We start from the raw sequence: 14960 nt of genomic DNA, 5'->3' as shown, positions 1-14960 counted from the left end.
TCAAACATCTGGTGCATTTCATCACGCCAACGAAGAGCGGCATTTTGTTGGTTTGTAAGGGTTTCAATGTTATCCACTATGGTGTTTAACGTGAATAACATAGGAGCCAGTGCAAGTACATTATTGTATGTTCTATGCAAACCTCTCAACTCAGTGAGATTTTCATTTATCAAATCCTCAATTCGAGGAGGGTTTTGAGGAGGTGGAGGATCATTTGGTGGACGGTTTTGTGGGGATACTGGATCGTTTGGTGGTGGGTTGCGAGGAATATTATTCCCTGCCTCAATGTCATCATTTTGATCAGCCATTCCTATTGAATTGCAAAACGTAATATATATTAAAAAAAAATCTAAATTTTAACCATTTTTGTCAAAAAAACCCTAGATTCAACTAAAAAAAACAAAATCATATTAAAATCTATTAAATTTAGGTTAAAAATGAGTCGGGGGGGGGGGACATACCTGATATCCGATTTGGTATCTGATATCTGATCCGCGATGGCAATACTGGCCCAAATTCACATAAAATAAGGGTTGCGGGTCTGTGATTTTGTTTAATCCAATGCACAGGTATCAAATATCCGATATGACATTACAATATATATAATATAACATATAATATATAATATATATTACATTTTATATATTTTTATATTATATTTTATATTTATTATATTAATTTACTATATATTATAATATAAAATATTATTATTATATTATATTATTATAATTTATAATATATTATACTTTTTTATTATATATTATATTATAAGATATTACTTATTATTATTATATTATATCATATATATATATATATATATTACATTACTATATATTATAATATATGAAATATTATATTATATTATTATAATATAATATGTTATTATAATATTATTATTATAGTATAATATTATACGATTATAATATAATAATATTATTATTATTATATTATAGTATAATAATAATAATTATAATAATATTAAATAATAATATTATTATTATAATATAATAGTATGATATATTATTTAATATTATTATTATTTTATATCAATAATAATAGTATTAAATAATATATCATACTATTATATGATTTTAATTATTAGTCAGATATTTGATTCAAAATCGGATATCCGATATCAAATCGGATATCCAATGAGGCTCGGCTTAACCTTCCAGGTTTGGTTCTTGGATAGGTAAAAAAAAGTCAGAGTGGATTTTGAAGCGCTTTTAGGCGTCTTCAAACTTTTTTTTTTTCACATCGCCACTTTTTGGCACACCATGATCCTGCACATACCCTACAATGCAAGTAATAACTATGAATTGACAAAGAGGTAAGTCAAATCCACCTTGAGGGATAGTAGAAGGAATAAATTTAGATCTAAATACTAATTATCAATTTACAAAAGAAATAGGTTCATAATTAGATTCAAGATCAGAAGGGTTGAATCCGCTAGCTATGAAATTATGAAGGTTCTAGGACTAGATTGATATAGAGGGTATAGGTCAAGATGAATAGGTACATTTCAATATATATCTACCCCTCCCAAAATTCTCTGAATTTGAAGATTTAATGGTGAATTCTGCAAATTTGGAGATCTGATGGTGACGATAAACGGTAGATCCATAGTTCAATGAGTAGCAATCAAGAGACCTGAAAATCTACACATGGACACAAGGAATTTTTCTATCATAAAATAGAGATCATATCTAAGAAATAAAGTATATCATGCAAATGCATATGTAATTGCATTTACTATGCAGGGTCAGTGCAAGAAGTTGGGTCTCACTTTTGGCCAAAAAGTGGAAGTGTTTTTCCTATTTTTGAAATTTTTTGTCAATCAATGTCAAAATTTGAGGTATTTAGAGATTGAATATTAAAAAACTCTAGAAATAAAATTTTTAGTGTTCGAAATCTAATTTTTGAATATGTAATTTATTTGTGCACCCATATGATAGAATTTTTTTTTTGGTATGGATCTTTAAAAACCACTTTTTCAAAATGCCTGTTTCAGGACCATACCATGCTCGTGTACGAACACCATAATTTGACACAAATAAATGAATTTTTGCAAATCCTTTTAAAGGGGGTACCTAATACACCTAAGATTGATGAAAATATTTTTTCTTAATTTTTTATTGAATAATTTTTTATTATTAATTATTAATTGGCTATAAAGGTAAATTTTAAAACCTCTCGTGTACAGACCACATAATTTGATCAAAATCTCACCTTTTTCAATTTTTTTTTTAACATCAAAAGAATTCTATGTAGATTGATAACATATAAATTAATTTAAGAAAAATTATAAAATAAAAAAGTTATTAAAGTTTTAGTGAATGTCACTTTTTAACGTTTAGGAGATAGTTTTGATTAATAAATAATGGAAAAAAAAGAAAATAAACTAATAACACTATAAAATTTACATTTTTGAAATCAGAAGAGCAAGACCTATAATGGGTTTTTGTCTTGTCAAAAAATTCAATAAGAATGACTATAAAAAAATTACGACAATACCAGAAATTGTCGATTAAATGCCTTAGAAAAAAACAGGAGCACAAAGGCATGGGTTGGTGGGACCAAGCCTATGCCATGCCTTTCCCCAAGGCAAAACCCCATGCAAAAGTCGGGGGCCATACCAAATTCCCGCTCATGTCTCACGAATCGGGCACCCAATTTGTAATTCACAAATCGGGTGCCTGATTGCTTTGAACCGTTATATTGACTTTTTGAAAATCGGGTACCCGATTCTTTTAAAAATTGGGTACCCGATTTATAAACGGGTACCCAATTTTTAAAGAATTGGGTGCCCAATTTTTAAGAAATCGAGTACCCATTTCTGATGTACCCGTTGGGTCCCAAAAGCTACCCCACTGACCCAATTTCAATGATTGAACAACAGTTTCGACCTGCAACACCGAATTTTGTCACGCTTATTCTATTTTCTCGTCCTCTTATACAATTTGCAAGCTATTGATTCAAATTCAAAATTGGTGCAAACATGGGATCAAAACAACGAAGAAAGAAGAAAGCAAGAGTTCTGACAAACACGGAGATTGCAGCAAATAAAGAGAATGAAGCACAACATCAATGAGAGAGAAGACAGAGAATTAGATACTTGAACAATGTTTCAAAGGAGAAAGACATTGAGGATACCACGATGGATGAAGAAGTCAAAGAAGAGAACCCAATACAAAAAAATTCAGGTGCACATTCTAATCATGCGTTCAATACAGGCGTGTTTCCAAACCCTCAAATTTTCTCTCGTGATGAAATTGGTAATTTTTTAGAAGCAAGTTACGATTTAAACAATTTAGATTTTTTTCATGAGAAGCAATTGTCAAACGATCATGCACAAAACACTCCAACTGAAATGCCTGCCCCAAAAGAAATGACAAGAAAATTTGAAAATGATATTTAAATCCCAAATAACAGTGAAAATAGTAAAGTGTCTGAAAATAAAAATTGCATGAATGTAGACATAGAAACACCAACTACTGAACAAACATGTCAGGATGATCGTAAAGTGTCTGAACATAATTTTCATATTCCTAATGATATGTTAGATAATCTTGAGGGATTGGTTTCATGGAGACAAATTAGGACACATGCTAATAGATTGTATAGGCCTTTTTTTTATAATAAGAAATTTGGGTTTCAATGGCAGCTAATGTTGCCACTAATTAAAATGTCTAAAATGCGAAAAGTAATGAGAAGGTTGGGAATGTATGCAAAACCCAAGAATAAAAATGAGTCTTTAAAACAAGTTGTATCCACTGTTGCTAGTGCCTTTGATGTTATCAAAAAGAGAAGTCAGTCTAAAGATAAGAATGCAACACGACGAGCAATAACAACAGCTTTAGTTAACAAATCAACATCTGACAAAAGATTGATTACCAACATAAGTGGATATCTTAATGTGAATCGTAAGACTTTAGAAAGAGCTATAAAAAGAAGGGTTAACTTTGAATGTGATCCAACGAATATTTTATGGACTTCTAGTGGTAGACTCCCAAGATGTGATATGAAACTTACTAGTGAAATCAAAAGTTTGATTAAAAATATTTGGCATGATAATACAAGAGTATCACCTAATTCAAGAGATGTTCTTAAATTGAGAATTGGGTCAAAAATACGTGATCCACATCTTAAACACCTTTTGGACACGACTCAAACTAAATTGTTTAAAAAATTTGTAGATGGTAAGGTATTAAATATTACCATTAGTCAAAGATCTTTTCAAAAGTGTAAACCATGGTATGTAAGGATTAACAAGGAAAGAATCACATGTTGTTGTAAAACTCATATTCAATTTTGTTACTATTATGATGTATTTCAATCTATATGTGGTACCATGCATAGTAAAGAAATGTTGCAAGAATGTGGTATAAAAATACCACCTCAAACTATAAGAGATTTCATATCAGGTTTGTTTTGTAAGCCACCTAATGATCAATACTTTCTTTTCAATGCATGTCTTTCTAGTACATGTGATATGTGCAGCAATATTTCTTTGTTAGATGAATGTTTGCATGAAAATGCTTTGACTACTTTTGGACAACAAGTAGTTGAGGTAAAAATATTCAAAACTATTGAATATCCACTAAAGGATGGGAAGTTTGGAAGAAGATGTGATCTAGTTATAGATAAAGTTAGTTGTCATGCATTTATGGATGATTTTAAGAGTGTGATCATACCAAAATATTTTAAACACTCTCAATATTCTAGATGGCTTGATGAAAAATTTTGCATATGTAAGAATACATTTCCAATTGGTACTATACTTTCAGTTGTTGACTTTGCAGAGAACTACATGCTTGCACTGCAAGAAGAGGTACAACCACAATATTACAATTCAGTGCAAGTAACAATTTATGTTCATATAGTTTATAGGCATGCACCTGATAGTATAGAGGAGGATCAAAAAATATTGAGAGAGTACTATTTTTACTTAAGTGATAATAAACTCCATTCATTTGAGTTTGTCCAATATTGTTTCAAGGTCTTTTATGATAATTTAAAAGAGAGACAAATTCAAATGACACAACATTGGATATGGTTAGATAATTGTACAAGACAATTCAAGAATGCTAGAATGTTTTATTGGTTGAGTAGGACACATAAGAAAACTAACATCCAACATGTGTGGAGTTTTTTTGAGGCTGGACATGGTAAAGGAGAACATGATGGTGCTGGTGCATGTGTAAAGAGAGCCCTTAGTAAAAAGCAATTAAAATTTGAGGAAAAAGCTAAATTCAAAAATGCACATGAGATTGTCGAATGGTGTAACAAATATTTATACATGGGATCAAGTCAAAACTCTACAATCAAACGTTTCTTCTACTTAGTTGAAGAAAATAATATCCCTTCAAGATATGATTGTGATACAATTAGTGGTTCAGCTAAATGGCATTCATTTAGGAGTTCAAATTCTAACACTTGAACTACATGGATTAGGGAGCTTGCTTGTTTTTGTCAATTTTGTCTTGCAGGTGAATGGGAAGAATGTGAGAATACAGAATGGGTTGAAGATTGGCAACAAAGATCATTAGCACCTACTGACACACATTTTGAAGATGATATAGTAAATGAAGGCCAAAATGTTACTTTTGCATCAGAAGACTATGATCGTATTTTAGACCTCATAGAACCTAGTATGCACAATCTTCACACAATCGAATCCAAAAACATATCAGTACAACAGAATGGATTGTGGAAATTTGTTCTCTTTAATCAGTATGCACAATTTAATTAATTTTTTTGCAATCTCATGCTTCAATTTATATAATTTGCATATGTACACAAGTGATTAAAGTGTTTCTATACTTTATCTTATCTTGTAGGACATGTTTATGCTGTTATTGCACCTAGTGATAATGATGAACAGACTGAGTATTGGCTAGCTAGATATGTGGAACTTAAGAAAAAAATGACATGTCATCAAGTAGACGATGATGGTTTTGAGTATCCAATCGGGTCTGTTGTTGTAGCTAGCACCTAGCTACGTAGATACCTAACAAGAAGAAATAGTTTGCCAGCATTTGAAGACTACCAAACTGAAAAGAAGATTTTACACTATTCTCATTTGGTTGTGGCAACAAATATCAAATTAGAAAGATACAAAGGGAGACCTACCAACAAGGTATTATGGACAATTTCAATGGACGAGCACGAGACAATCATAGATGCATTGCAAAAGAGAGAGGATGCAGATGGTACAGTGGGATGACTACATTTAAATCAAACACATGTAAGTTTTTTCATTATTGTATTATTTTTATATATATGTACTTATATAATTTAATTACATGTATGTTTGTGTTGTCAATACCAATTTAGAGAACTCATATACCTCTTATTTAGGTCTCAATTACAATTTATGCAAATTTAAATGTTAAAGTGGATCAAACATCAACATCTTGTGCAATTTCACATAGTAAGTACATACAAATTACACATATATATTTACATAGTTTAGATACCTTGAATATTAATTTATGTGTTTATTAACATGTGTGTTTTTGTTTTACATTTTTATTTTATAGGACCTCATTTGAAGAGATGTGTTCAACCAATTTTATGTTTCAAATGAGTTCAGTGAACTATAAATATATCATTGACATTATCTTACATATATTGTGAAATATGTTGTACAAACTAATTCAAAAATGAGAGTTTACTTCTATTTGAACGTTAAAGGTATGTGCACTTGATAAATTATTATAAATTAATTGTCAATTTAAGTAATGACCTCCTATTTTGTTCCATTACTTTTACATTCAAGCATGTTTAAATTAATGTTTGTTTGAAGTTTCAAATTACTATTGATTGTAATATTAAAAACAAGTCACTTGCACATGATAATCTAAAGATCATTACTCATTGTATTGATTATATGTTAGATCATTACTCATTGTATTCATTGTATTGATTATATCTTTCATTACCAAACAACAAATTAAGATCACTTATGATGTACGTTGTTAGGTATGTTATCCATACATGTATGTCTTAAGGGGACATGTGAGTCCTAATAAGTCATTATGTCTGTTATAGGTTATGATAGGTATTCATATGTTTACTACCACATAATAGGTCTTATTAGGTGATAATGAGTCTTACATTACCAAACAACACATTAAGATGACTTATGATACATTGTTAGGTACGTTATCAATACATTTTTTAATCGAGTAGGTCAATTTTATTTGTATGAATCTCAATGCATAAATTTGATGTGATATTTATCCAATAATGCCCTATAGATAGTTAAAATTATTGTTCATCTTGCATATATACTTACAAAATGTGTCATATGTTCACGAATAAAATATGTCAAAATAAAGAAAATAGTTTGAATATACTTAAAACATGGTGAAACATAGTAATATATGTACTACATACGCAAGCATGATAAGAAATCGTAAAAAAATAGTACATGGTCTAACATACATCATAACATGATCTATGAAGTAAAAAAATACATGGTCTAACATACATCATAACATGATCTATGAAGTGAAAAAATACACGGTCTAACATACAGTTTTAACTATCCTAACACAAAGTGTACATACATCATAAATAATATATGTACATCATAAAAACACAATCTATAGGTGCCAACAAGACCTAATCTATCTGATCGAATGTCCTCTTTGCTCCATGCGAAGAGGACTTAGATGGATCATCATGTGTAATATGAGTCATCTCGTCATGTCAGACACCCTGTGAGGTAGATGTATCACCCTATGTAACATGAGGCACGTCTCATCATGTACTTGCTTAATTCAAATGGGTCTCAAAATCTAGCTTGCAAATAAATTAAATATTCACTACATAATAAAATAATTTATACCACATGAGATGGGTGCCCCTCAGTAACGGGAGGAGGCGCACTGTCAAAACTACCAAATGTAGCAGTGGTGAGGTCCTGTAATTTACAATACATACATTTTTTAAATTTGATTTTAGAGCATAATGAACTATACATTATGTACATAAATCACAATATTGACCTCAAATGACGATGTAGGTACCTCCATCTAGCTAAGTCTTGTGCTCTCAACAACACTCGTGGTGACGTAGTCCTAAAATTATGGATACATAAACGTTTAGTCAAAATTAAATATACATGAATAATTACAAAGTACATAATTTGTACACTACATTTTTTATACACTTAGAGAGCCAAGCATAGAGATCAATGACACTCTAGAAGTTTGAGCCATCTTGAAAGAAGAAAAATGATCAAACCACACAAAGGAGGGCTAAAAATGGTCCCACAGAGCAAGTGTATACTTTTTAAGATGATACATGTATAAACATGGATACAAATTATGTAGGATCAACAGGTGACAATGAGTTTACTTCAATCTCATTTTCTTTTAAAGATATACTTTGATATCTTGGAGGAACAAAAAGAAAACCACTATTTCTAGCTCTTCGAGAAAGCCAAAAATTTGTGCTATAGATGCGAATCTCCACAAGGCAATATGGTTATGTTATATTTTGATAGGCAAAGGTGTTACTAAAACTACCCCTACCACTTTTCTTTTGTTGTGGCAATTAGGTGTGTTGAATCTAGTTTAAAATTCATAAGCATACAACTCAAATTATGGTTCAATGGCACAACATCCATGAAAATGTTCAACCATATGATATCTAGCTCCAATTTTGTTTGAATAAAGATAAGTTACATGATAGTATATTGACCAAGTCTCTCATAGTTGTGATCTTAAAATCTTATTAAACTTTATTTCTTTGAGCCCTTGGACATATAATGTAGCAAGGGGTATATATATAAAACATTATTTTTAACAATCTATAACTTGTTTTACCCAAAGGTTATTGAACCACCTTATTTTGCATATTGAGTTTTTAATTCTCTCCAAATTAACTCATTTGTTCATCTCAATATTGAATAGAAAAAACATTTTTTTTTAAACCAAGGGGGTGTCTCCACTACTTGCCCAACTGTTCATTTTGGGATGAGCGAGGCAAAACTATGCACTAGGAAAATTTGGGACGGTCTCAAACCTGAGACTATGGGGTAACCCACGACCTAAAGCTCGACCACTACACCAGATAGGCTGGATTATTTGCATGAATCCAACAACATTGTTAGCATGATAGACCCTAGTCATCACAAAAGTTATTGGAGGCATGAACCACACTTAAATGGAGTGACCAAGAACATCACCACTTCTACTCATAATCACATTTGCAATATCCAAGCTTAAAATTAATATATTCCTTTTTTTGTGACAAAAAATCATTACAAAGAAATCTTGGTTAACTTTTTTGAACTCTACCACAACCTATATCATGAATATAAATATTAAGAAATAATATTTGAAGAGAAATAATGTTCAATCTACCATGAAAGAATGTAATTTTGCATAGACTATAAATTATGAACAATTTTTTTGACAAATAAAATTATAAAGTTCATTCTAACATTATTATCAACTAAAATTTACTTATCAAAACAAAAAAACAAAATGTAGAATAAAAAAATGTGATTGACACCTAAAACAGCTCAGAATAATTTGATGGATTATTCAAACAATTATGAATGATTAATCTCACATAGACTGTCTCGAATATAGTACTTGTACATAACACAAATGAACACGCAGTTTTGCGCTTCTTGGTTTCATTTGATACATTCTCGCAGTTTTGCAGTGCCTGGTTTCAGTTGACACATTCTTGTAGTTGAGTGCGAAGGTGCAAACCGTAGAAAATATTATAAGGAAGCACATAAGTATATTTAGATTTACACTCGTTGTTTCATTATAGTAAGAAACTATTATATTACTTGTTACAATTTCTAGGCGTCGAAGCACGCGAGCGGTTTTTCCAACTTAGGGAAGGTGGGGAAGCTAAAAATAGAACATGAGCTCTCCTATTGCAGATTTAAACGCTTCCTCGCAGTTAGGGATCGAATCCAGGTACTCCTCGCCATTAACCTGATTTTGGTTCAGACAAATTACTAGGCCTGGTGCAAAACCAACACAAAATTCAATTACGCGAAGAGGGACTAGAGACTTACATGGGCGTGAATCATATACATGCTTCTGCAATGTTGAGAGGAGATATGTGCAGCGACGACGTCCAACTTATGCTTCTCCAGAATGTAGAAAATTGTGGAGAGCATGCCTTGTTTTGGGGGTGTGCAAATTATTGCTATCTGAGCGTCTTCTCCACAAACGCTCAACACCACATTCGGAGATGCCCACGTTTGGAAGTTATATCGTTCAAGTGCAGTTGCAGGGCACAATGTTGCTTGGGAGGTCCAGGGTTCGACTCTTATACCCTCCAAGTTCAAAGTCTGATCCTGCTCCCTCTGTCCTGCCACTATGGCACTGGCCTGAGCCTCCTTGGCTATTTTTTGGCTTCTCAATAGTTGGAAGGATCGCTGAAGTGACCTTATGTAGCTGATCGCCTCGTCCACTATTGTCGACTTGTCTATCTGACCAGTACCATCAACCGACACCATTATATCTTCGACTCCCAACAAAAGAATCTAGCAATTTCTAATTGAATTCAAATACCTTCTTCAATAATGTAAACAGACTCTAAATTTCAAATTTTAGGATTTGTTAGGGTATTGGTTATACTGACCTTAGGTGGTAAGTGTGGCAGAAGGGCGTGGAGACTGGAGAACATGTTACGCATCTTCTTGCGCCTCTCCCGCTCCGTCCAGATGTGAATCTCATGCTCCGGCTGAGTTTTATTTTGGTATTGATGTTGTTCCTCTGTATTGCCAGACCGTGCCCTGGCAGCATGGGAATTCTGCTGCTTCCTTTCAATTTTATTTTTCCCCGATTCAGTGTGCCTCTTCATGTCGTCAACAGAAGCAATATGGACAGAATGGATATGAGAGGAACTCTACTTATAATGAAATCTCTCTGCGCGCGATTCGAATCCGAGGGGTGAAGGCGGAGGCGGCCATGAATGTTGTGTGTGGAACTGATGGTGCAGCAGTTGAAGATGAGGATGGGAGCAATCGGTCATGAATGTTTTGTGTGGGGAAAAGGGTTAGGGTAATGAAATGAAAATGAGATCCCTGAATAGGCGTGCAGCAGAAGACTACAAAGCGAAAAGGCATGCAGCACAAAAGATTCTCCCCTATTATTTTCAAATGCCAATGTTGTTAATTGCGAATATATTCAAGCGGCAACTGTGGGAGATGGTTAGGGTTTGTCGTATTCTGGAAAATTCCTAGAGGGCTAGAGTTTTGTAATTTTTTTCTTATAAACGCTGCCTGTTTTTATCATCGACATCATTGACAGCGTGCCACAATACCTATTTTTATCATCGACATCATTGACAGCGTGCCACAATTTGTGCAGAATCTTCAGGCAAGCATGTCTTTTATTAATTCCATCTTCCGCCTACAAAAAACCGGTGCGTAACTTTCTTCCCTTGAGCTTTATTTGTCCGATTTCTCAGTGCGTAGGGTTTCATTATTCACAATTTTGCTGGAACTATGGAGCTTTTCAATCCAGAGCTTTCTGTGAACAGTTTTGTTCTACCATTGTAAATCCATTCCAGCTTTGGTCTGCGAACTTGTTCTCAGCCCTGTACAAAGGGTCCGTTTGGCAACGGGAATACAAACAGAATAGGCATATGTAAATTCTTAAAATTTTGAATTCTTCATTGGATGTACTGAATTGGAATTAAAATACGAAATAAAATAGGAATATGTATTCTAATTTTGACCCAAAAATGAGGTTTTGCAATTCCACCCAAATAGGTAGAATTGGAATACATATTCCTATTCTAGTTTTATTTATTTTACAAAATATAAATTTTTGGATCCGTAAATTCCCCATCAAATTTTGGCTGAACGAAACAGAGAATATCAAATTTTGACTGAACGAAACAAAGAATAGGAATACTGAATAGCTATTCCTATTCCCACAGCCAAACTGAATTGGAAAGCATAAAATTTTTCCCAATTCGACGTGCGTATGTATACCCTCTGTTGGTATATAGTGATGATCTGTCACAGTAGAGGCTAATATTGTTAATTTTTGAGGGCTGCGGAGCTATTTAGTCAGTTGCAACACATGGAGACACATCGTTGTAATGAATATCGTGATTTCCTCATAGTAGCAAATAAATTGTATTACCCTCTGCTCATTTAATTAGTTTTGCATTATCTGTTTGTCGTTCATGATAATTTCTACAGCCTTCTCTCTCAAAGAATGGGAATTAAAATGACAGAGAAGTGAGAATGTACTGAGTTACATTGGGGTTTGTTTAGCAGAATTTCTTAAGAATAAATATTAGCTTTAGATAAATTGGTGGTGGTAGATTTTTGTTAATGGATTGACATCATGTTATGCTGCGCAGTTCAATGGAGGTCTGTACTGAATAATGGCTGGGTAGGGTTTTGTGCCTCAGTTTGTATCTTTCAAGGCTAACTATTCATGAAAGCTCAAGTCGTTTGGATCTACAACATTCTGTGCAGCTCTCAATGAATTCGTTTGTCTAGAACTATCCTGAGAGAGTTTGTACTAGATTAAAATGGTTTTTCTTTCAGGTCATAAATAATTTCTTCAAAATCAATGTAGGTAGGGAAATTATGTATGATGCAAGAACAAGGATGTGCATAAAATTCGCAATGTCTATGTCGACATCAAAATGAAAATTTAAAATACAGTTCTAAAATGATTTTTAATTTAATTTTAAAAAACAATAAACGGTCAATTTGATACCGACATAGACATTGGCCATAAAATGCAGCTGCATGAGCCACGAGCAAAGGTCCCAGGGACCTACCATTGACTTAATAAAGCTTTTGTTAACCTCACTCTCTTGCTTTCTGATGTTATATTTCTAAAGATCATCAAGGAGTTGCCTCAAAACCCATATCCTTGCTCACTATCATGCAGGAGATGGTTTTGCTTACAAGGATTTCTCAGGCATTCAATTGACCTTAAGAAGTGGAGTTTCCTAAAGAGCGTTTAGATGGCATCATGGTTTCCTAAATCATTGTAGATTACACAATATCTTGTGTTCTACCCCCCAAAAAAATTTAGCTGTTTGAGTGACAAATTAGTTTTTAAGATTCAAATTAGTGTGTGGTCTTCTAGAGAGGCTTAAGCTTCTATTTTAAATGAAGAAGTTTTATGAAAAAATAAATAAATTTGCATATCTGGGAAAATAAGAGTCGCTACTGAAATGGGAGTCCCTACTGTTTAGCTGTATATTTGAGAAGGAAAAAATGGTCTAACTAGAATTAGGTCCATTAACTTAGGAAATTTATTTTTAAAAATGTAGATTCTTCTCAAAATAAAATTTTAAAAAGAAAATCAAATGTATTTATTTTGTGTCCATATTAAAATCTTATTAAGAATACATATTTCTTTATTGAAATCTATACATAGTCTAAGACTCTGCGTTCCACCAATTTGGCAAACAAAACAAAGAAAATTCGCACTCATAAGTAGTATAGCACAACATAACAAATTCAATGAACGTATTAGGATTTTATTATTAAAAACAGATAGGAAACAAACTCTCACAATTTTTAATATTAGATCTCATAAAACCTGTGAGATAAAACCATATTAGAATGGCACATGCTTTTTAAGAGAAGTCCTTAAATTTTGAGCTTAATTTGTGAACTGAGCTGTATTAGAGATTCATGGGATCATCAGGTTTACAATATTCCTAAAAAATCTTTAGAACACCTGCTTGATTTTTGGAAACACATCTCGATAAAACCCCACCCTTACTCCCTGTCAATTGAGAAATTGATTATAGAGCAACAAATATTGGCATCTTCTTTGGAAATCTTAGCGCAAGGATGCTAAGGTTTTCAAAGGGTATATATGGTAGACGCAAGAAAGCCTATTTGTGACCATATAAAGGAACTTCAAAATTCTGATAAGAATCGCATCCCTTAAAAAAAACTGACAGTGAATCTCCCGGACCAGGATTTTAACAAGCTGCAGAAGTACGAGAATAGGTTTCTCAATACAACTGATACCGACTTTGCCTGGATTGCTAAGAATTACTAAATACAACTAGAACTAGAGCTCAATCATTGTACTGATGAATCAATCTCTGTCCTTTCTGCATTTAAAACTTTGTTAATTTCTCAATTGGTTACCTCTGTGGCAGAGTTCTATCACTTTAGCTTCATGGATATTGGTCTTACCGCATTGGATCACAGTTGTAGATGTTTATTGAAACTGGAGCTCAACGGCTGCGAGGCTAGCTAGGAGTTGCTGCAATTGGTCAGAATTGATTAATGCTTGAAAAAGTGACCCAAGGATCAATGATTTTAAATATGGAATACCAATTGGGTTCTACTAATAAGGATGTTGTCCAAGTACACTCTATACGCAATAAGCAATATAAGAACCATGTTAGAGAAGGAAAAGCCTACAGAAGACGTGACAGGAGGAATTTTATGAAACCTAAACATATGGTGATCGAGACCATAACACCAAGCATAATGAATGCACCCCCTGCAAAAATGATTGCAACCCGTGAATAATTGTGAACCACTGGCCAATGAACGCACAATCCGCCAATAGTAAGCATATGTGATCTGCAAAAATCTTCAAACCAGGACTGGTGGAGGCTTTTTGTTTGATTGTTAAAACTTACGTGTTGCGCATTCCTTAACCAGTCAATTATGAAGCTGGCAAAAATTTTCAATTTTGGCTGCTGAGGACTTCAAAAAAAACTGGGATCTCTACTCTGGCTAATTCTTTTCTAGAATTCCATGGAAAAGTCTACAATGACTTTTTTATTTTTGGAAATGGTGTGTAACACCTTTTCATATGGGTTCTTGTTCCAAACTGGACATGTTGAGGTTGAATTCAGAGACAATGATGGAAGTACATGTCAATTTCATTATTTTTAATGCATTTAAGTTCACATTCACATTCAGACTCATATCTTTAATCTCTAACCCTTTCCTTTTGCTTTGATAGTTG

The 14960-nt window shown here is 32.9% G+C and overlaps 1 protein-coding gene and 1 pseudogene across 1 annotated transcript; one reads left to right on the top strand and one right to left on the bottom strand.

Annotated features, from left to right (window-relative positions):
- Positions 1-9556: 9556 nt before the first annotated feature.
- On the bottom strand, positions 9557-11276 carry LOC149541257 (transcription factor bHLH95-like). Its single transcript, XM_089802269.1, has 3 exons — positions 10624-11276; positions 10052-10471; positions 9557-9968 (listed from the first exon to the last, which is right to left on the bottom strand). Exons 1-3 carry the CDS (start codon positions 10843-10845, stop codon positions 9882-9884), a joined length of 729 nt encoding a protein of 242 aa, XP_089658395.1. The 5' UTR covers positions 10846-11276; the 3' UTR covers positions 9557-9881.
- Positions 11060-14515, top strand: LOC149541256 (uncharacterized; annotated as a pseudogene).
- The last annotated feature ends 445 nt before the right edge of the window (positions 14516-14960 follow it).

This window comes from Cupressus sempervirens, chromosome 9 (genome assembly GCF_028749045.1).
Source record: "Cupressus sempervirens isolate cs-2001-9-10 chromosome 9, ASM2874904v1, whole genome shotgun sequence".
Lineage (NCBI taxonomy): Eukaryota > Viridiplantae > Streptophyta > Pinopsida > Cupressales > Cupressaceae > Cupressus > Cupressus sempervirens.
Note: the sequence above shows the minus strand (reverse complement) of the source record. Positions and strands in the feature narration are given on the sequence as shown.

What these genes read in the sequence shown, in the direction of transcription:
- LOC149541257 (XM_089802269.1), bottom strand. Translation starts at nt 10,845, where the DNA reads ATGAAGAGGCACACTGAATCGGGGAAAAATAAAATTGAAAGGAAGCAG. An exon ending in TGCCACACTTACCACCTAAG is followed by an intron (nt 10,472 to 10,623) that starts GTCAGTATAACC and finishes GGTACTGGTCAG; the next exon opens with ATAGACAAGTCGACAATAGT. An exon ending in TGTATATGATTCACGCCCAT is followed by an intron (nt 9,969 to 10,051) that starts GTAAGTCTCTAG and finishes AACCAAAATCAG; the next exon opens with GTTAATGGCGAGGAGTACCT.